General features: G+C 44.2%; 1 protein-coding gene across 1 annotated transcript; it reads left to right on the top strand.

Annotated features, from left to right (window-relative positions):
* Positions 1 to 263: 263 nt before the first annotated feature.
* Positions 264 to 21912, top strand: col1a1a (collagen, type I, alpha 1a). The gene is made up of 49 exons (XM_056402604.1): positions 264 to 517; positions 2682 to 2873; positions 3240 to 3262; positions 3675 to 3710; positions 5228 to 5320; positions 7108 to 7176; positions 7279 to 7323; positions 8269 to 8322; positions 8416 to 8469; positions 8583 to 8636; positions 8740 to 8793; positions 8890 to 8943; positions 9498 to 9542; positions 9672 to 9725; positions 9848 to 9892; positions 10365 to 10418; positions 11217 to 11315; positions 11465 to 11509; positions 11717 to 11815; positions 12187 to 12240; positions 12332 to 12439; positions 12782 to 12835; positions 12983 to 13081; positions 13184 to 13237; positions 13332 to 13430; positions 13551 to 13604; positions 13704 to 13757; positions 13883 to 13990; positions 14097 to 14141; positions 14738 to 14836; positions 14949 to 15056; positions 15298 to 15459; positions 15558 to 15611; positions 15721 to 15828; positions 15927 to 15980; positions 16239 to 16292; positions 16406 to 16567; positions 16706 to 16813; positions 17172 to 17279; positions 17403 to 17456; positions 17864 to 17971; positions 18124 to 18177; positions 18281 to 18388; positions 18487 to 18540; positions 18651 to 18758; positions 18880 to 19159; positions 19315 to 19505; positions 19809 to 20051; positions 20187 to 21912. The coding sequence occupies exons 1-49, from the start codon at positions 436 to 438 to the stop codon at positions 20331 to 20333; spliced, it is 4344 nt and encodes a 1447-aa protein (XP_056258579.1). The 5' UTR covers positions 264 to 435; the 3' UTR covers positions 20334 to 21912.

Genomic DNA, 21912 nt, shown 5'->3' on the forward strand with positions numbered 1-21912 from the left:
AGGATCAGGTTTCCTCCTGCTCAGCCCCCACTTCTCTCTCTGATCCAAACTGAAACTCTTGGAATTATGGAAGGAGGGACCTGCTTTTTTTCCTCCTTCTTCTCTTTTCTTCTGTTTTTTTTTTTTCTCTTTGAAGGAGGGGTCCATTCTTGTCTTCCCTAAACGTGAGCGGCAGCAGCAGGATAATGAGGGTGCGTCCCCAGTCGGTCCAGTCCCCAGCACCTCCCAGTTCTTCAGGCTCCCATATAAAAACCCTGGTGGAAAGTGAGTGTAGGCAGTAGGGAGTTTTCTGCTGGGGTCAGGAGGACTGTGAACAGACGAGCGGACCCTGCCCCAAACACCCGTGTATGAGTGGAGTGTAGCAGAAAGAGAAAACACCCCCAACTTTTTTCCTCTCTTGCCTCAAAGAGTCTACATGTCTAGTGGCATCTAGACATGTTCAGCTTTGTGGATTTGCGGCTGGCGCTGCTGCTCAGCGCAGCAGTGCTTCTGGTCAGAGCGCAGGGCGAGGACGACCGTAAGTTTCATCACTTTACTGGAGCTTCTCAACCTTTTTTTTTTTTTTTTTTTTTGTTCTGGTTTTTGAAAGCGGATTTTCTCTACATGGGTGGACGGCTGCTGAGATCTAGACAGAGAAGAGAAGAAAAAGTTTGAACTAGAAATAAGAACATTGATGTTTGCTGCACCTTTTTCTCCAGATAGATAGATAGATAGATAGATTGATAGTCGTTTAGACAGGACAGTGTGTGCGTAATGCATTGGGCATCTCGAGAAGGCCTCTCTCTCTCCCCCTCTCCTTGTGTTTGTCTATGTCTCTCTACCCCCCCACCTCCCCCACATGCATGCAGAGCGAGTTGCTGCAAGTTTTCCAGGCTCTCCTCCAGGCAAGGTTTTTAATGGACACTAACAAAAAGAAAATTGAAGTTGAGAATGCTGGAGAAAAAAAAAGCTTTTTTGTGTCAGTCAATGGCATTTTATCAGTGTAACACCCTTAACTAGGCTTGCCTGTACCCCACCCCTCCCAAAAGTTAATCTCAAAACTAAAACGCTGGTGAATTCAGCAGTTTTTCTTTTGGATAGTAAGACTGCAAATACTGGCCTTTGTGCACATCAGTATTAGTCTACTTCCAGATAGGGGAAAGCTTCTTACAGGCCAGATTGATGTGGCAGAGTAATTCACTGCCTGAGGCCAAGTGGTGAGTTGGCCAGGTGAGTGAGGGAGAGTCACAGAGAGAGAGAGAGAGAGACAGGAGAAGGTGAGCAGGCGTAGTCTTGTCTGCTGGAGACATCTGACCAATAGCTCCCACTTTCTGCTCTGCAGCAGAGTTTCGAAAAGCTCAGATCTATATAAAAAATAGATTATAAAGAAGTCACACACCATTCAGAGGAGCAAAGACACATTTTGCTCCTGTTAGAAGACAAAGACAGTCAGTCTCACAGGCTCCGTTCTGGAAACAAGAACCAAGGAGCAGAAACTCTATTTTTCCAGATGTTCCTCTCCTCTGGAAAGGACCCAGCTGTCTGCCCGCTTGCCTGTCTATCTGAAGCAGATGTGCTTTGACCCTCTGAACTGTGTGGCAGCGCCACCTAGAGGCTTCTCTCACCATCTGCAGACACATCTGGCCGCCACGTCCCCCGCGCCTCCTTCTCTTTCTCCCTCCTCCTCCTCCTCCTCCTCCTCCTCTTCTTCTTCTTTCCACTTTTTTTTTTTTTTTTTTTTTTTTTGTTACCTTTAATTGCAAACACATGCGGACTGTTTCCACCAGCAGCTGCCAAGCCGACAGTCTGCGGCGCTGCTGCTGCTTTTCCCTCTGAGCTCAGCACTTTGGCATGCTGGGAGATTTATAAGCCCTAGAAGGAGGCCCAGCTTGGGCTGAGGAACACGCAGCAGCAGCAGCAGTGATGGAGCTCAGGTCGGAAAATGTGACTCGCTGTTAAAGTAGAGGAGCGATCAGTTTTTACTGCTGTTAAAGGGAAATTAAGTCACCAGCGTCTGGCTGTGCGTAGTGACGATGTGATATGCATTCAGACACAGCACGTCGGTGGCCTCTCTGTCACCTCAGCATGTCCTCTTTCTGGTCCGATTCTCAGGCTCAGGTCATGCCCAAACCTTTCCAGCAGTCACTTCTCCAGCTTGACTTTCTTTTGTTTCTGCCTTAGGAATTTCCTGTTTGGGGTCATAGTTTTTATGTCAACATATCACTTCTTTTTATTGTTATGTTTTCGACGTGAAACATTTTAAAACTTTCCTTTCAAACTAAAAGTGCTGTACAGGCCTCTATAGATTTTATTATTCATATAGTAACGAAATAATATCTTATTTTCATTTTTAGGTTGTGCAGTATGAGTATTTATTTCAGGAAATAATCCAATTCGTTAAAATACATCTAAAATGAAATATATAATAAAATGTGAACTGAACACTTAAATGATGGGGTAGTTTAACGCTAATATGTGCATTTTATTTTATTTTATTTTTTAATTTTAATGTATTACTTTCTCTTTTTTTTGTTTTCACTTTTTAAGTTTTTTTTTAACCTTTTTCAACATTTAATTGTGTTATTTAAAAGTGTTATGTTATGTCATATCATATCTAGACCCTTGCATTTCTGTGCACGTGTGTGTGTTCAGGTATCTCACCTGCCTCTCTCTCTGTGTGTATCTCTCTGTCGCCCCCTCAGGCACAGGCGGAAGTTGCACCCTTGACGGCCAGGTGTTTGCGGACCGGGATGTGTGGAAGCCGGAGCCATGTCAGATCTGTGTGTGCGACAGCGGCACGGTGATGTGCGATGAGGTCATCTGCGAGGACACAACAGACTGCCCCAACCCCGTCATCCCCCATGACGAGTGCTGCCCCATCTGCCCCGACGACGGTATTACACCTGCCTTTATTTATTTACTTGGATTTTTATACCTTTTCCTATAGGTCACTCCACTATGACTGGACACACACACACACACACACACACACACACACACACACACACACACACACACACACACACACACACACACACACACACACACACACGCACACCTTTTCCCTCCAGCATCAGATACAATTGTCCCTCATCCACCACTAAATTAATCAATAAATGAATTATGTCTATAATCCCTCTTAAGGATTTAAAGCTCTATATGCTTTATTATTACTTCATTATTACTATTATACTATATTTATATTTTTCTCTCATGATCTAACATACATCTCTGAACATGTCTCCTCTCTCTGTCTACAGGCTTCCAGGAGGGTCAAGTTGAGGTAAATATTGATTATTTAATTGATCATTAATCATTAAAATGACTGGTCAAAATAGTTTGTAGCAATCTTCAGAGTCACTGTATTTAAAATTAGTTATATAGTTATATATATGTAGTTGAGTAAAACAAAAATACTTAGTGTGATTTAACTATGGATTGTAATATTGATCATACTGATCATTGATTGGTGGATTATGACATATGATGATCAGTTAGGCCTATAAGATGATGCATCTTTAACTAACTCTATAATAGTTGTTTATTGGTCTAAAAAAGCGGATAGAGTTGGTTGATTGATCCAGATCAACAGTGGATCACTTTATTGATTAGATCAGATACATCATATTCTGGCATATTAATATGATTTAGTTTCATCAGCCACTGACACACTTTTCTTCCTTTTTTACCCACAGGGACCCAAGGGAGAGCGTGGACCCAAGGGAGACAGAGTAAGTTCTCACTCTTTTTCTCCCATGATTCAGTTCAGGGTCTTTGGTTTCTGGTCACCTGTGGGTCACTTGGTTCATTTAAGGATTGTGTGTGTTCATGTCAGAGAGGAAGCAGCTAAACTGGCAAAACTTTAATGTTGTTTACATTGTTTTTGAGAGATACGAAAACAAGACTGAGATCATTTAGCCCAGTCCAGCACTGAAAAGCTTAATGAGATCAAAGTAAAGAAGTGTTAGAGGTAAAACACAGTGAAGTATGAAAAATAATCTGGTCCAAATGACATCAAGTCAAACTGCTTACTGGCAATTTGTCTTCTACCACTGCATCATATTTAAAGATAGATTTTTGCAGCCATCAGATAAATGTAAAGAGAGAAAAGCCCCAGAAAATAGAAATACAAAAGTTAAGTTCCTATATAGTTGTATAAACTGGACAAACTGCACTGGAGTGTAATACTCCACACACCAATACTCCAAGCAGGCAGATTGCTTTAACAGAGTTTGTCATTTGCTGGGAGCAGTGAACTCATCAGTGAGTGAAAACATGTCAGGGCTTCAAGTTGAAACATGCAGACTGAGGGGGAAGTTGTTTGGAGCGGGACAGGGAGGTGACGTTTTGCTTGAAGGAAAGTTAGACACTTAAATGGAGATAAATCAAGATCAAAAGATCAAACTCAAGATTCTGGGTAAAGTAAATATCAGCACATAAACTGTTCAATTTAACTATGAAGTATTAAAGCATAATTCTCACAAGCAAAACAAACAGTACTGATACTCATACTCTTTTTTATTTTTGCCCTCTTCAAGGTGTAGATTTGCTTTTGCAGTGCTGATGCCACTTCTACCTAAATAACTGGAATCTCAGGTTAAATTAGATTTTTGATTTGATCATTTAATCAGATTTGTCATAATTGGATTTGATTGAGATGCAGAGATATCTTTGTTGAGCTGAGAAGTTGGATCTGAAATTCTAAAAGACTCTGGCTATTTTCTGAAGGTTTTGATAATTTATTATTGGGAGTTGTCAGTAATGATTTGTATTGTGTATTCCTGGTGTTATTTTTAATATAGAATTTATTACCATCATTTATTTTGTGTTTGTGATGGTGATGTAATGTAATGAACAAATACTTTTTGACTTTTTTTTGACTTACCCACTTGCTGCATCCTGATGTCACATGACTACTACCAGTACTTCCTGGTTGGTCACATGGTCAATCTTGTAGGGACGTAAACTGCATCTCCTCCAGGTTTAATGCTGCCTTCAACACCATAGTAAGCCTGTCAGGAAAACACACAGGAAGCTAAATGTCAAATACACAGATCTGTTGTGATGATGTCACAAGAGTGTAGGCTGCCATGTGATTTGTGGTAAAACAAATCAAATAGTAGATGTTGTGCTTTCCTCTTTTTGCATACAGGTGTGTTTGCACCACAGTCCTGCATCCAGGTGGCCCTTTTATTCTGACTCTCAAGCCTGACCCCCTCTATTTCTCTCTCTTGTTCCCAACCTGCAGGGTCTTCCTGGTCCCCCTGGTAACGATGGTATCCCTGGCCAGCCCGGTCTGCCTGGACCTCCCGGCCCCCCTGGACCTCCCGGCCTCGGTGGAGTAAGTTTTCAGGCCTTTATTTCTTGTTTGCTTGTTTTTTTTCTTTATTATTTTTCTATTTTGACTGGTTTAAGTCCAAATAGACAAAAGTCGCATAACTCATTGTGTAGCTCATTGATTGGACAAAGCTGTGATATTGTGTTGACCTGCTAATGCCAACAAATACAACTTCTTCTTGTGAGGTGGTCAGACAATTTAAGGACACTTAACAACAAGGGCAACAGTCAACTCAGTTTTGTGCTTATTGGCTTCCCAGTTCTCATATCCCACTACCCCAAATCCCTTGTGTTTCCTAGTGGTTTGTCAGATTGTATTCTCAAATGAACAGCACCTTAGTGCTTCTCTTTGTTCTGTTATTTTGTGAATGGCATAAAAAAGGTCCAGTATAAACCAGTCAGAGCATGCTGGGTGTGAATGCAGACAGGACAGGGAGATCTGATCCATCACATAATCCAGTTTTTGATTAAAATGACTGACTATGACTTGGGGTCAGTAGGTCAGTTCATCAGTGTCATTGGAAAGATGCCCAGGATGCTCAGGGAAGAGTAGCAGAGATACTTTGATGCTTGTTTGATCCATTAATTGATTTGTTTATAGTACAATGACTGAATTTACCATGGGAAGAATTTCATACCCACAGGCCTCATATTATTATGCTAAACTAGAATTACCAGAGTCTCACAATCTAATCTAGTATGCAGTTTATCCTTGACTTCCAAGTTAGCATACACTGACTCTCCTTCTAGTTTAGCATACTGAACTAACATTCCTAGGCTAATTTTTCATTCTTATGTAGAATTAATCATTGACCCACATGTTAATTGCCTAGGCTAAACTAACACGACATACAATCCCAGTCTAATATACGATCCTTATGTAGAGCTTTGCCACTAGCTAAATGCTCTATTTTAGCAGGCTTAGGTTTAGCATTGACTTCCATTAGCATACTTAAGTAATATTCCTACATGAGTTGATGGTAGCATGTTTGTGTAGAATTGACTAACAGACCACAACATGTTAATGACAGACTGAGACTAGACTAGACTGGATTCACCCCACCTCAGACAGCATGTTCTTCTGCTGCAGTGTGCATGTGTGTGTGGCTTTTCTGGTCAGATAACATCAGTAGCATCCAAAGAGAGGAGACTGAGCTCACCCAAACTTACATAGCCACAGTGCGGTCAAAGGTCAGGGAATGATTCTGGCTGACAGAGAAGTGAAGGGAACCATAAACTGAATTATCACTGACCACAAACCTGATGAAACTGGTTATTTCAGAAACATGACAAAATTATGGGATGTGATAGAGCACAGCAGGAAACAGGAGACAGAGTTGGACACTTAGAGCTGTTACAAAGCAACTGGAGCAGATCAAACTAAACTATGATACTGGATCTGACCTGCGTTGCTTGAGGTTTCTTCTGCATAAATCCTAGTTTGATTGAGACATAATTCAGGCTGTTTTGCCTGGACTTCCTCAAAATCTATTGGATGGATTTTTTGCCCCTGAGTTCATAGTAGGTCATGGACAAATTAAAGATTGAATATAGATGGGTCTTGATCTTGTCATAAAATTGTATTTCATATATAACTGGCATCTAATACTCTGGGACAAAAGAACACAGAAGGCATTTTATTTATGTCAAGGAAAGTTTAAACCTAAACGTAGCGCAGGGAATTAACATTTCCATACAATATGTCATATGACTGATGGATTTGAATATTAATGTTTCAGAGTGAAATGATATTTCTCTGTGACTAACGTGTCCACCTCTGTTTTTTTCCAGAACTTCTCCCCTCAGATGTCTGGTGGCTATGATGAGAAATCACCTGCCATGCCTGTGCCCGGACCCATGGTACACACATATACACGCATACATACACACACACACACACTGTATCAGCTCCCTGTGAATCATGATGGTGCGGTGTCTGACCTGACTCTGTTTGATTGACAGGGCCCAATGGGACCCCGTGGACCCCCTGGAGCTCCCGGATCTAGCGTAAGTAACACGACTTCTTCCTTCCTCAACTCAAAATTATTCAAATCTAAAAGCTGTGAGGGTAGAGGAGGAGAGAGCAGCGGCAGTATGTGTATCTCATGAATCATCATGAAATCATGATGACATCACTACCCGCCAAACTCGCTCATGCTCCTTAATATTTTAGCTGAGTCTGATGAGAAAAGTACATTTTTGTCAAAAGGAATATGAAGAAACACTGTTTAGATAAACAACCTGCCTCTTACTGCGTGTTCATTTGTCTGGGGTGGCACGAATTGATGCAAAGATGCGTTCCCATGAGCTGAAGATGTTTCAACTTGAGTGAGAGATTTGCACATATCCTGAGGCTACATGAATCTGCTCCCATAGACACAGTGGGTGCGTTTGTTGCTAGCTAGTTAAGCTAATGTCTGGCTGTTTGGGGTGAATAAACACAAATGGTCCAGTGGTCAGACTTATATGGAGGATTGAACAATGATAAGAAAAATAACAAAATACCAGTGACCATAATACCATAATATGAATTATCAGCAGCAGGAAGGATCTTATAAACATTTATGCTGATGGGAGCTTTTAGATTCTAAAAATTCAGCATAGTGACCAATAAAATCCAAGAAACGTCTTCAGACTGGAGCAGATCTGGACTGAGACACTGTGCAGCGTGATAGAGCTAGAGATTTGTGAATGCAGTTGAAGCGAGTCAGGGCAAATACACAAATGCTTTCCATGACAAGTGACTGAATGTGAGTCCTGCCATGCAAAGAGAGAAATAGTATTCAGTTGTTCTCATAACTACTGCCTGAGTCAGCTGACAGTAGCCATGATGCAAAGATACCCCTCTGACAGACACAGCATATGCATATTTTCACAACACCAGGAGAACAACATCTTCATACAATAGAGGTGTGACTGTCATAGTGATGGTGTTTCTGTCTCCCCCTACAGGGACCTCAGGGATTCACTGGCCCCCCTGGTGAGCCTGGTGAGGCTGGAGCTGCTGTGAGTATTAAGAACACGGAAACGAATACACACTTAATGCTGCGCCTTGCTAGTCCATAGCGATTGACTCAATGTGTGTGTCTTTCTCTACAGGGTCCCATGGGTCCCCGTGGAGCCGCAGGCCCCCCTGGAAAGAACGGAGAGGATGTAAGTTCACTGTATCTGTTTCACCATTCACAAGCTGTGCAGCTCTCAGTTAAGATTACAGGATGACATTACCCCTCTGTTCATCCCCTTTTCTCTGCCTCTCTCTCTCTCAGGGTGAGTCTGGCAAACCCGGTCGTGGTGGTGAGCGTGGACCTTCCGGCCCACAGGTAAGTTAGTTTTCATTGGCAACATGATTCTTAGTGATCTAAAGCAAAAACAAAAAATAGAGCTGTGATAATAAATTGTCCCCCTCGCTTATCTTTCTCTCAGGGAGCTCGTGGTTTCCCCGGAACCCCTGGACTCCCCGGAATCAAGGGACACAGAGTGAGTCAACACTATGAACAAACTATAAATCAGCACTATAACATCTCCTGACTGTGGACCTGTGTGAACTCATTGTATGTCTCTCTTTCTCTTTAGGGATTCAGCGGTCTGGATGGAGCTAAGGGAGACGGTGGCCCTGCTGGACCCAAGGTGACTGTCCCTCTTTGTTTACTTGCGCCCCCACACGATGTCTCTTTGTAGAAAAATGTCAAACACCCAGCAGAAGGCTAGTTCAGTAGCACTACAATAGAAGTAGCAGGAGTAGCTGTAATAGTAGCAGTAATAGAAGCACTAATAGCACAATTAGCAGTGTTAATAATGATAGCAGCACTTGTAATACTAGCAGCAAGTGGCAAATAGTAGTTGTAACAGTGGCACTAACAGCAATGGTGATAGTGGTGGCAGGACTAGAACTCTATCTATAAAATTGGCCTTTAGGTTGTTATGGTCACAGTAGCTTTACAAGTAGAAATATTAGCAGCCATATTGGCTAGTTATTAGCTTGTATCAGCCATACTGGCTAGTTATTAGCTTGTAGAAGCCATATTGGCTAATTATTAGCTTCTGGCAGCCATATTGGCTAGTTATTAGCTCGTAGCAGCCTCATTGTCTAGTTATTAGCGTGCAGCAATTGATATTGACAAATGATGCTACAGTTAGTATCATTCTCACTACCTCACCTGCCTGTGTGTTTCTGTTTTTAGGGAGAGGCTGGAGCTTCTGGTGAGAATGGAACCCCTGGTGCTATGGTGAGTAAAACAAACATCCCATGTCCTCTTGTTGTTGCCATCTTGGCTTTCTGCTCCCTTCCAATTGATTCCAATTTAAAGAGAATAGCTTGAGCCTGACCCTGTCTCTCTCTTCTCTCTCTATCTCAGGGACCTCGTGGTCTGCCTGGTGAGAGAGGCCGCACTGGTGCTAATGGAGCTGCTGTGAGTCGAGACACACACACACACACACACACACACACACACACACACATCCGACTTCTCTAATCACTCGATACGTTGTTAAATGAAGATGTCAACCAATCATGTTTGTCTCTTTGCTGCAGGGAGCTCGTGGTAACGATGGTGCTGCTGGTGCTGCCGGACCTCCCGTAAGTGTGTCTTTCTCTAAAGCTTCAGTTCTCCCCAGACCTTCAGAACAGTCGATGAATCTCTAGTTTTTAGTGTGAACATCCAGGAACCTGAAATTCTATACTTTTCTCAGCATTTTTAATGTAGCCTACAACTTCCAGGGACTATTGCAGTCCAAAAACTCTTTGCCAATTCTTGGCTACTTTTCCAAGTGAAAACAGGGCATATGTACATGTACCAATTAAAACACAAAAATTAAAACACATTTTGACTTATTTTTAGTAATTTCCTAAATTCCTAAATTTCCTAAACTAATTTCTGTAAAGGTGTAAATTATAGTGTTTGTAATATGCAGCCATTAAAAGTTTGGATTTTGCTCTGTTAAATAAATCAAGCAGATCAGGATAATTTTGCTGTATTATCTATGGTAGCAATGGCCGGATGAAATTGTGATGTTTCTCTGAATCTCTTTGTTTTGTTATTTCTTCTTAGGGTCCCACTGGCCCTGCTGGACCCCCTGGATTCCCTGGTGGCCCTGGAGCCAAGGTACAACTAAGCCCTAAATGATCTATGCCAATAATCTTTAACATCCTCCATGTCCTTCATCTTCAACATCTTCAAACAATTACCTCTTCTCTTCTCTTCTCTTCTCTTCTCTTCTCAAGAGAGGTTGTAAGGGTCATTAGAAAGTCACTGACCTGACTTTGCAGCACTTTCAAGAATTTCCCTTAATGTGTGTAGCTAGTTGACTTTTAATTTGATATGGAATGGGTATCATACAAGGTCATAACTCTTTGCTATATCCCATCTTCATACTACATGCTACCTGTAAGCAGGTATAAGGGTATGTAGTGTGTCAGTGTGGATACTAGATTTGCTTTATTATTTGAGTGTGCTGTTGACAGACTCTATTTTCCCACAATGCAATGCAGCAATGGAAATGAAGAAGTTGCTCATGACTGGAAAAAGTAGTAATTAGCATTATATTTCTGAAACGATTTTGCATCATTTCCTATTAATGAAGGATGTTTAAATATATGAATTACTTGTAAACACACTTTGGTAACAGTATATTTAGAGGATCAGTATTTAGTGATACTATATAATATTTGAATTGGGTCACAGCTCTACTTTTGGTTCTTTTTTGGCTGAGATTCAGTCTGGGAGACTTTTTAAACATTTTTTAACTTGAACGCAGTGTAAATGAAATCCTCTGTTCTCCCATTTTCATAATTTCTTTCCTTTAGCCTTTTTTATTTTTGTCTTTGACCATGTTGGATCATAGCTTCACTTTTGGTTTGGACATAATTAATAAGTCGTGTTCTTTGTTTCCCCTCTACCCAGGGTGACGCCGGAGCTCAGGGTGCTCGTGGAGGTGAGGGCCCCGCTGGAGCCCGTGGTGAGCCCGGAAACCCTGGACCTGCTGGCGCCGCCGGACCTGCTGTAAGTACTAACAATAATTCCTGAATAATTGTCATGATTCTAGACTGTCATCAAAAAATTGAATTCGTCAGCTGCTCCTTTATGATTATTTCTAACTTTTTGGTCCCTGGATTGTTTTTGAAAATCTTTCTGCTTCTTTCTACTTTCAGGGAAACCCCGGAACTGATGGAGCCGCCGGAGCTAAGGGATCCCCTGTGAGTATCTCTCTAAGCACATTTCCTTTATAAGCATGTCAGGGTAGAAGGTTTGACTCCCTGTCTTGCTCAAAAGGCTGAGCAAGGCACTAACAAAGCAGCCAGGGCTGGTGTCTCATAGTAAGCTTAGCCACTCTTTAGACTCACTGCTGTCAGTACAATGCAGCAAGATGTGACTGTGTTGTTGTTGTGTGCTGTCCCCTGCAGGGTGCTGCTGGAGTTGCTGGAGCTCCCGGTTTCCCCGGACCCCGTGGACCCTCAGGACCTCAGGGTGCTGGTGGTGCCCCCGGACCCAAGGGTAACACTGTAAGTAAAGCTGTTTCATAACTAGCTGAAGACAAAAATAATATTTTCTTAAATCTGTCCCTTGTGATGGACATAATTAAAAATCAGTCTTCAGTCCAAACCCACTGAAGCAAAAGTGAAGCTACTGAATCAAAAGTAAACATAATGTGCTACATTAGCTTCCTTCCAGTGCTTTATTTGTTTGTTGTTTACAGCTTGTTGTGTAGTTTTTGTTGTTTTTTGTTTTTGTTTGTTTCTTTGTTGTTGTTTTTTTTAAATCTTTTCCACTTAATTGTTTTTTGGCCTGTGTTTGTCTATATTTTAGATGACTGACATTAGCTGTTTTTTTGGTTTTGTTTATTTATGTTTACTTATTTGTTTGTTTCCCTCAGGGTGAGGTTGGTGCCCCAGGAGCCAAGGGAGAGGCCGGTGCCAAGGGAGAGGCTGTAAGTTCACCACAGTCAGCATGAAGCATGAGGCATAGCTCTCTCACAGTTATAGACATGTGGTCACACTGTCCATGTGTATGTTATCCAGGGTGCCCCAGGAGTTCAAGGACCCCCAGGACCTTCCGGTGAGGAGGGCAAGAGAGGAGCCAGAGGAGAGCCTGGTACTGCAGGAGCCCGTGGCGCCCCTGGAGAGCGTGTATGTATCTTCCCTAATTTTCACTATATTATATTATATACTGTATTTTTACACTGATTGTAATATGGAGTGTAAGACCCTGCAAACAAACATGGATATATATAATAGGATATGAATAGCTTTACACTTGTGGTTCATGCTGCCACTAGGGATGCAGACCCCCCCATCTGGCCCACAATACATGATGCCTCAAAGTGTTCTGGGCAATTTAATGGTGTTTAATGGTGGGTTAGGTTTAGGTTGCCAGAGGACAGTGGTTGGTTCAGGGCATCCCTGCCTACATGTAACAGTGTTGGCTTTGGCTCATAGGACTAAGCAAGATGTGCTTGATTATCTTTACAGGGTGCCCCTGGTGGTCGTGGTTTCCCTGGTTCTGATGGTGCTGCTGGACCCAAAGTGAGTAAATCATACACACACGCATTTGATACATCTTTAAATTTCACTTTTGAGATGCTTAAGAACAGTTTAGATTAAACTACTCGTTGCCTTTCTACAATTCTTTCCTGTCTCCTGTTTCTTTCTCTCTCTTCCTGCACATTTTAGGGTGCTACCGGTGAGCGTGGTGCCCCTGGTGTTGTTGGACCTAAAGGTTCCACTGGTGAGCCTGGCCGCACTGGCGAGTCTGGTCTGCCTGGAGCTAAGGTGAGATACCTTACTAACTATCTATCACATAATTGGCAACAACAACATCATTTACCCTGCACTGCACAGGCTCTCCTCTAACCTCTGACCTCTGACCTGTAGGGTATGACTGGTAGCCCTGGCAGCCCTGGACCTGATGGCAAGACTGGAGCTGCTGTAAGTTCATATTCAGTATAATAAAACTGATCTCATCAAAACAGCTACATTTTGAGTTTATGTAAATTAATTAATCATTAATCCTCCATCACAGGGAGCCCCTGGACAAGATGGCCGCCCCGGACCCCCTGGCCCCGTTGGAGCTAGAGGCCAGCCTGGAGTCATGGGATTCCCCGGACCCAAGGGAGCCGCTGTGAGTAATGTGTCTCAACTGCTACACAGTATCTTTGATCAGTGGGATACTAAGAACTTGGCTGCTGATAAAATGGTTCACACATCTCTGTTGATGATGCTTTTCTACTCCTGTCTGTAGGGTGAGGGTGGAAAGCCCGGCGAGAGAGGAGTGATGGGACCCACTGGCCCCGTTGTAAGTTCTCTATGCTATACTAGTCTTTGAATCTACTGAACTCTACTATTTTCATGTATTGAGACTGTGTGTCTAAAAGCCTGCCATCTTTCTACACAGGGTGCCCCTGGAAAGGACGGTGACGTTGGTGCTCAGGGTCCCTCTGGACCTGCTGTAAGTCTGATGGCCTCTCACTACAAAATACTTCTAAACTAGCTCTGCACGTAGCATAGCAAAGCATAGCCACACAATGCATTACTTCTGTTCGCTCTGAAACTCCCTCTTTTGCTCATCCTCAGGGCCCCGCTGGTGAGAGAGGAGAGCAAGGAGCTGCCGGATCTCCTGGATTCCAGGGTCTTCCAGGACCCCAGGGTGCCATTGGTGAGACTGGCAAGCCCGGAGAGCAGGTACTGACTGAAATATGACTGAACTACATACATACTATGATCAAACTGATACTTTCTAGTGAATCAAAGCATTAAATTGCCTCTCCCTCTATTTCTCTGTGTCTAGGGTCTGCCCGGTGAGGCTGGAGCCCCTGGACCTGCTGGAGCTAGAGTAAGTCACTCATTATCATCATATTCACAATAACTCAATTAGTCTCACTTACTCAGCAGTATCCTTTAATGGAGAATCGATGTATGTTAGTAGTACTTGACGTTATAATGAATACATCCTTACCAACCAGGCTACAAGCACTTAAAAAAGCTGTGTGATATTGCTGCTATAAATTGTTTCAGTTGTGTTTGATACAGTTAACATGTAAAGAGTTGGTTAAAAATGTAGGTCACTGTAAGGCAGCAAACTGGCTCAACTTCTGCCCTAGTTTTTAGTCCAAAACACTGTTAGCAAAGAGCTGTTAGCTTGCTAACAAGGTAGGAGGTTCATTTAGCAAACACACTGATGTTAGTGCTACTCACTGCTAGCTAATAGCTAATGCTAAAGGGATGTTGGCTAGCTGTTCAGATGATATGGCTAATTACCCAGACCAGAAAGCTTTCCACCTCACATTAGTTATTGCCTCCTTTTGGGGAATAACCATTCACCTTTTAGATAAGCCTTCCAGTCACATAATCTAGATACTCTTCATTTGTTTGACCACTCCTGCACTCCAACTTCAACTTACCAGAATCTCTACGTCTCCTTCCCTTCAGGGTGACAGAGGATTCCCTGGTGAGCGCGGTGCCCCTGGCGCTATTGGACCTGCTGGTGGTCGTGGATCACCTGGTGGTGCTGGAAACGATGGTGCTAAGGTACACTGGCAGATGTTGAAAGAGAAGAATGGATGTCCTGTGATCAAGCAGAATATTCTAGTATTTTGATTTCTTTCTCCTAATCTTTCTTCTTCTTCCTCTTCTTCCTCAGGGAGATGCTGGAGCCCCTGGTAATCCTGGTGCTCAGGGTCCTCCTGGACTGCAGGGCATGCCTGGTGAGCGCGGTTCTAGTGGTCTTCCAGGACTGAGGGGAGACAGAGTGAGTTGCTTCAGTATATATTTGTATTTGATCAGACCCCCTACTATGATGAGTGTGACCAGTTTAAAGCCATCACCACCATCTATATCCATAACCCAGTATCACCACATCACATTATCAACAGATTACTATCAAATTACTGATCTGGTAGTGCTCCCTACAGAATGCTCCCAGTATTACGGGATCTGATGTATGATCATTCCCTGTATACCCTAACCCTCTTCACCATCCTATAACTTAGGGTGACCAAGGAGCTAAGGGTGTTGATGGAGCTCCTGGTAAGGATGGTCCCCGTGGTTTGACTGGACCTATTGGACTTCCCGGACCTGCTGGAGCCACTGGAGACAAGGGAGAGCCTGGTGCCGCTGGACCTGTTGGACCTTCTGGAGCTCGTGGAGCCCCTGTAAGTACCAGTCTCGGGAGCAGAAAAAGTTCTCCAGCCACTTGATTCTTCAATCTTCAAACCATTGGTTGACTCTTCTTGCTCCTCCTCTTCCTCAGGGTGAGCGTGGAGAGTCTGGACCACCCGGACCCGCTGGATTCGCTGGACCTCCTGTAAGTATTTTCTCCATCAATGTCCTGGTTTATCTTTTGCCTGAAGTTTTAACAGAATTTACTGAGAAATGATTTGTCTCTCTCTCCATCAACCACCATTCCTACTCAGGGTGCTGATGGACAGCCTGGTGCCAAGGGAGAGGCTGGAGACAATGGTGCTAAGGGAGATGCTGGTCCCCCCGGCGCTGCTGGACCCACTGGTGCCCCTGGACCTCAGGTTTGTAAACTTATACATTCACAGTAATTACAATAAATAGCTGCACTGCCTGCTACTGTTTCTCCCATGTTCCCTAACACTATGTTGTGTTCTTTCAGGGTCCCGCTGGAAACACTGGCCCCAAGGGAGCCCGCGGACCTGCTGGACCTCCTGTAAGTCTTCTTCTGCTCCGTCCTTGTCTTTCTCTACAACATTTACATTTATACCAAACTGCCTGACTTCAGCTTCAATTCCTAGATCAGGAACATCTAAAGCAGTATAGAGGTCATGTCTTACTTGTATTGTAAACAGCTCAATGTTTATGATTCATCTTTGATTATTTATTGTTTGTACGTATTTGATACATGTTTGTTACATGTTGCCATGTTTCCAGCCTCAGACAACTAATGGACCTCTATTTGTCTCCTTAGGGTGCTACTGGCTTCCCTGGTGCTGCTGGCAGAGTTGGACCTCCCGGCCCCTCTGTAAGTCTTTCTCTAGTGTTATTAGCACTTCCTGTTCAGAGCTGTGGTAGAGCTCAAAGTCTTGGATGGTTTTTTAGCAGTGTCAAATTTTATCCTCTCTTCCTCCCCCACAGGGCAACGCTGGACCTCCCGGACCCCCTGGACCCGCTGGCAAGGAGGGACAGAAAGGAAACCGTGGTGAGACTGGACCTGCTGGTCGCCCTGGTGAGATTGGTGCTGCTGGACCCCCAGGACCTTCTGGAGAGAAGGGTAGCGCCGGTGGTGATGGTGCCCCTGTAAGTTACCTTTATGGCAAAATCTTCAGCAAAACCAGGCAAACAGCAAGACTGGAGCGTTAGCTGCTGTCATTTCTGCCACTCTGTACCTTGAAGTCTAACCAATTTCTCTTTTTTTCTCTCTGCCGCCACCTGCAGGGTGCTGCTGGTCTGCCTGGACCTCAGGGTATTTCTGGACAGCGTGGTATTGTTGGTCTGCCCGGATATAAGGGAGAGAGAGGTTTCCCTGGCCTGCCTGGACCTGCCGTAAGTTACTAATTTTATTCAACTTCAAAACTACAAACTGCACAATGGATCAGATGGAACCAGCAAAAGAAATCTAAATGTCTTTAGTGAGCCAACAGTATGCTTTGAACTAGAAATCCTGAAATATGGAAGTGTATAAACCACTTCTACAAGACAATCTGATGATGAAAACAAAACCTCTGAGAATGAATGTGAAATACTATTCAACTCTAGTTTAGTCCATGAAAACTCAACACCTGGATGCAATGCTGTGTTTTAGCCTTGGCACCTGCAGGACTGAGCAAACCCAGATAGACTTTAAACAGTTAGAAGAGCAACCGAAATTATTATAACTGGACTGATTGTGGTCGTGTCACAGGGAGAGGTTGGAAAGCAAGGACCTTCTGGACCCGGTGGTGAGCGTGGACCTCCTGGACCCATGGGACCCCCTGGACTGGCTGGAGCCCCCGGTGAGCCTGGACGTGAGGTATGACGAAACAATTGCACCTTAGAACAACAAGGCTACCTGACTATCTTTTGCATGCTAGTGTGTATAAGTCAACCCTGTAGGTGTTTCTTAATCAGTTAATCTGCTGTGTTTTTGTTTTAGGGAACCCCCGGAAACGAGGGATCAGCTGGTCGTGATGGAGCCGCTGGACCCAAGGTGAGTTCATTGCTAGTTGACAAGCATCAGACAGCTAGCTTATTTTTGTCAAAGAGATCAGTTGGCTAAGCTACATTTTCCAAATGGCTAGATTATAGTGACACAGTAAATGTTGTCTCTTCCACAGAACTGAGCTTTAGAAGAGTCAGCTCAGTTGACCCAGACCAACCAATGTAGCTTAGGTCATTTAGCAAACAATATGCTAACACCACAGTAGCTCCAGCTGGATACCCTGATGTTGAGCTGTGTCTGTGAGCTCCTGAAGGACAGATATTTGGTTTTCTCATTTTTCACGACCGCAAACCTTTACCTTCCTTGGACATAGAATTGGACAAGCCATGGTATAAAAAAAAAAAATACAAAGACTACATCTGGTGAAATAAGGGGATTTTGTGTTTGCATTTTAGGGAGACCGTGGAGAGACCGGACCTTCTGGAGCACCTGGTGCCCCTGGACCCCCTGGTGCCCCCGGACCTGTTGGACCTGCTGGAAAGAGTGGTGACCGTGGAGAGACTGTGAGTGATGAAGCCACCCTGATTATCTGTCCAACTTCAGGTCATAGTGATGAAAATTAGCCACCAGTATTAGATTTTTACAGTAGGTGACAGTAAATATTGCATTTCACTGTGACCTGTCTCTACATGAAACAGATTTTTCTATGTTTCAGGGACCTGCTGGCATTGCTGGCCCCGCTGGCCCTGCTGGACCTCGTGGCCCTGCTGTAAGTAGCAATATCAGCACAACTAATAGATCCCTACAATAGATGGAACCTCATGCAGAGGAAGGCAAAGCAAAACTCTTCATCCCCTTCTTCATCTCAACAGGGAGCTAATGGACTTCGTGGAGACAAGGGAGAGACCGGAGAGGCTGGAGAGAGAGGCATGAAGGGACACAGAGGATTCACTGGCATGCAGGGACCTCCCGGACCTTCTGTATGTGACTTAATATTCGAGCCCACCCATACTCCATACAAACAACACGTACCTGTACAGTATACCTCTAACTCCTGTTTTCATTTATGAACCCATAGGGACCCTCAGGAGAGCCAGGACCCGCTGGTGCTGCTGGACCCGCTGGACCTAGAGTGAGTTGATCCACAATGTTTTTCATCTTTGCTGTTTTCCATGTCTAAAGGTGTTTTGGTTGGATGTTGACATTCAGACACTTTAAGGTTTTCCTCTATGCTTCTTGCAGGGCCCTGCTGGATCTGCTGGCTCTGCTGGTAAGGACGGTATGACCGGTATGCCCGGACCTACTGGACCCCCTGGACCTCGTGGACGTTCTGGAGAGATGGGACCTGCTGTAAGTCTGACTGTCTAACTATCCATCCATTAATTCGTTTACCACCAGAAAACCTTTACCAGTCATGAATTAACCAACTTCTTTCTCTTCCTGCTCTTCCCTTCCTCTTCTCCTCTCTCAGGGACCTCCTGGACCTCCTGGTCCTCCTGGAGCACCTGGTGCCCCTGGTGGCGGATTCGACCTTGGCTTCATCGCCCAGCCACAGGAGAAGGCCCCTGATCCCTTCCGCATGTTCCGCGCTGATGACGCTAACGTTCTCCGCGATCGCGACCTGGAGGTTGACACCACCCTGAAGAGCCTCAGCCAGCAGATCGAGCAGATCCGCAGCCCCGACGGAACCCGCAAGAACCCCGCCAGAACCTGCCGTGACCTCAAGATGTGCCACCCTGACTGGAAGAGCGGTGAGTCTTTGATACAGTGAAAGGACAGTTGAAAGGGTAGAGTGGTGGTGGAGTGGATAATGCCAGGCTTAGGACAGCATAAGGTGGTGGTCTTGATGACAAATAACACACTGGAGTTCTGACTTTTTTTCCTCTCTGAACTCCTTGTTCTTCAGGTGAGTACTGGATTGACCCTGACCAGGGTTGCACTCAGGATGCCATCAAGGTCTACTGCAACATGGAGACTGGAGAGACCTGCGTAACCCCAACTCAGCCCGAGGTTGCCAAGAAGAGCTGGTACGTCAGCAAGAACATCAAGGAGAAGAAGCACGTCTGGTTCGGAGAGGCCATGAGCGACGGCTTCCAGGTAAATGCCCTCAGCTTGCCAGTCTGAGCACCTCCTTACTCTTAGCTCCAACCTCTCCACGGTTCCTTTGGTTTCTCTTTAGTCGCCTCCTCCTGTCCTTCTCCATCTCGTTCCAGTCACAAACTTCACCCTACTCATGGGCAATATCCTTTCTTGCCCTCTCTTCCTTGCCTTCTAAATTCCACCTATTCTTACTCCTCTCTTTGTTTCTCATCTATTCCTCGAGTCCTTCGTATCCCTCTGCTTCGTCTTCCCTCACAGTACCAATCTCTAACCCCTTCCCTCCTTCTCTTTCCGACGCAGTTCGAGTACGGCAGCGAGGGCTCTCAGCCAGAGGATGTCAACATCCAGCTGACCTTCCTGCGTCTCATGTCCACCGAGGCATCCCAGAACGTCACCTACCACTGCAAGAACAGCGTCGCTTACATGGACGCCGCCGCTGGCAACCTCAAGAAGGCCCTGCTCCTCCAGGGCTCCAACGAGATCGAGATCAGAGCCGAGGGCAACAGCCGCTTCACCTACAGCGTCCTGGAGGATGGATGCACGGTGAGCAATCCTGATTCTGAATTAGGAGGAATTAGATGTCAGAGGTCACAAGAAGATTTCAGGCAAAATGTCAATATATCCCTTGTTCTATGTAGTGCCCATTTTGACTCCCCTTTTCTTCTTCTCTCCTTCCAGTCACACACCGGTACATGGGGCAAGACAGTCATCGACTACAAGACATCGAAAACATCTCGCCTGCCCATCATTGATATCGCTCCTATGGACGTTGGTGCTCCAGACCAAGAGTTTGGCCTTGAAGTTGGACCCGTCTGTTTCTTGTAAAAAGAGAAATCTGGACTTGAAATTGTTGTTGTGTGTGTGAGTGTGTTTTATTTTTTCTAGCAGTCATCTCTCTTCTAAAAAAAAAACCCCCACCAAAACGTTCTACTAATGCCATTTTTCTGAAAAGTCCAACCCCTCACTACCGATTCTACGAGTTTCCATTTGGCCGTTGTTCCGATGGTCCACTTTGCCTAAAACCTGCACTTCAACAAGATGGCGGTGATGTGGCAGTGTCTGCATCATCGTGTTTGGGACCACTACCTTTTTTGTTTCTGACGCTCTTTTTTTTTTTTTTTTTTGTTTGTTTGTTTGTTTTTTTTTACCATCACCAACACCAAGGATCCTGTAGAGAAGACATTTTGTTTCACTGGCAACAAGAAAATAATATATGCTTCTGTAAAGTGTAAAAAAAATTACTTCCCCTCTTCATCCAGCCAAACCAGGCCTCTCTGGAGTTTACAGAAACACACAGGTGACTTTTGTATTTTTATACACCACTGCGGTGAGAGGAATGAAAGGACAGTCCCAACAGACAGAACCCAATTGCTTTGTACCACGTTTCAGGTGTTGATGAATAAACGGTGAAACTGACAGCCATGTTTGTCTCTGTTGTTCTGCCCCCCTCCCTCCCCTGCTCCTCCTCCTCCACCTGCCCCAAACAAGGCTGACAACCCCTTCCTCCTCATCTGCTGATGTTGTAGCTGTTGTGATTTGTTTGTTGTGGTCGCTTTCTTGTTTTATTCCTCCATTTTTTTTTCTAAAAAAATGTCACATTAAAACCACCAGCAGAGAAACATGGGTTTAAACCTCTTTTTTTGAAAGAAAGAAAGAAAAAAAAATCCTATGGCTACCTCAGAAAGCAAGGAGTTCCAGCTATGAAAAAAAAGGGCCCTGTGTTTTAGAAGTGCCTGCAGTAGTTGTGGTGGTCGGTGGGTTAGGGGGGTTTACTGACACTTTAGCAGAAGCAGAAACAGCTAGAACCTAAGGTGCTATTCTCTCTTTGAGGTTTCCTGCCATGTCCAGTGTGACTGTACTGTTCTGTAGTGTTAAGGTCACTCTGGCGTGGCAGGGCCTCCTTTGGTGCTAAAAATGATACCACAGCTTTTATTCTTGGTGTCCAGAATGAGAGAGACTTCTTCTGTTTCCAGCCTTGGTCGTGCTGGCAGTGAAACTCTAGCTCTGTTTTTGAGTTCAAGTGAAAAGTGGATTCGCATCTCTTCTCTTCCGTCACACTATCATGGTTTTATGTTTTCTGAACCTGCTGTCCACCTTATATCTGTCATCCAAAAATTCTCCTCCAGCCTCTTCATCCACACACCTGTTGTGGTTTGTTTCTTGTTGTTCTTGTGCAAAGGGTGAATTTTTCTCAAATACAAAATTGGAATCGATTTGGAAAAAAAAAAAAAAAAAAAAAAAAAAGCACAGAAAGAGAGCCATCAGCAAAAAGTTTGTGAGAGAAGGACACAGACACAAAAACACCACAAGGATCTGTACCTATTTTGTATATGTATAATAAATTGAGATGTTTTTAATTATTTTGAATGCTGAAATAAAGCATGTTAAGTGGTCTAACGTTGAA

The sequence above is a fragment of the Seriola aureovittata genome, chromosome 17 (assembly GCF_021018895.1).
Source record: "Seriola aureovittata isolate HTS-2021-v1 ecotype China chromosome 17, ASM2101889v1, whole genome shotgun sequence".
In the NCBI taxonomy this organism is placed as follows: Eukaryota; Metazoa; Chordata; class Actinopteri; order Carangiformes; family Carangidae; genus Seriola; species Seriola aureovittata.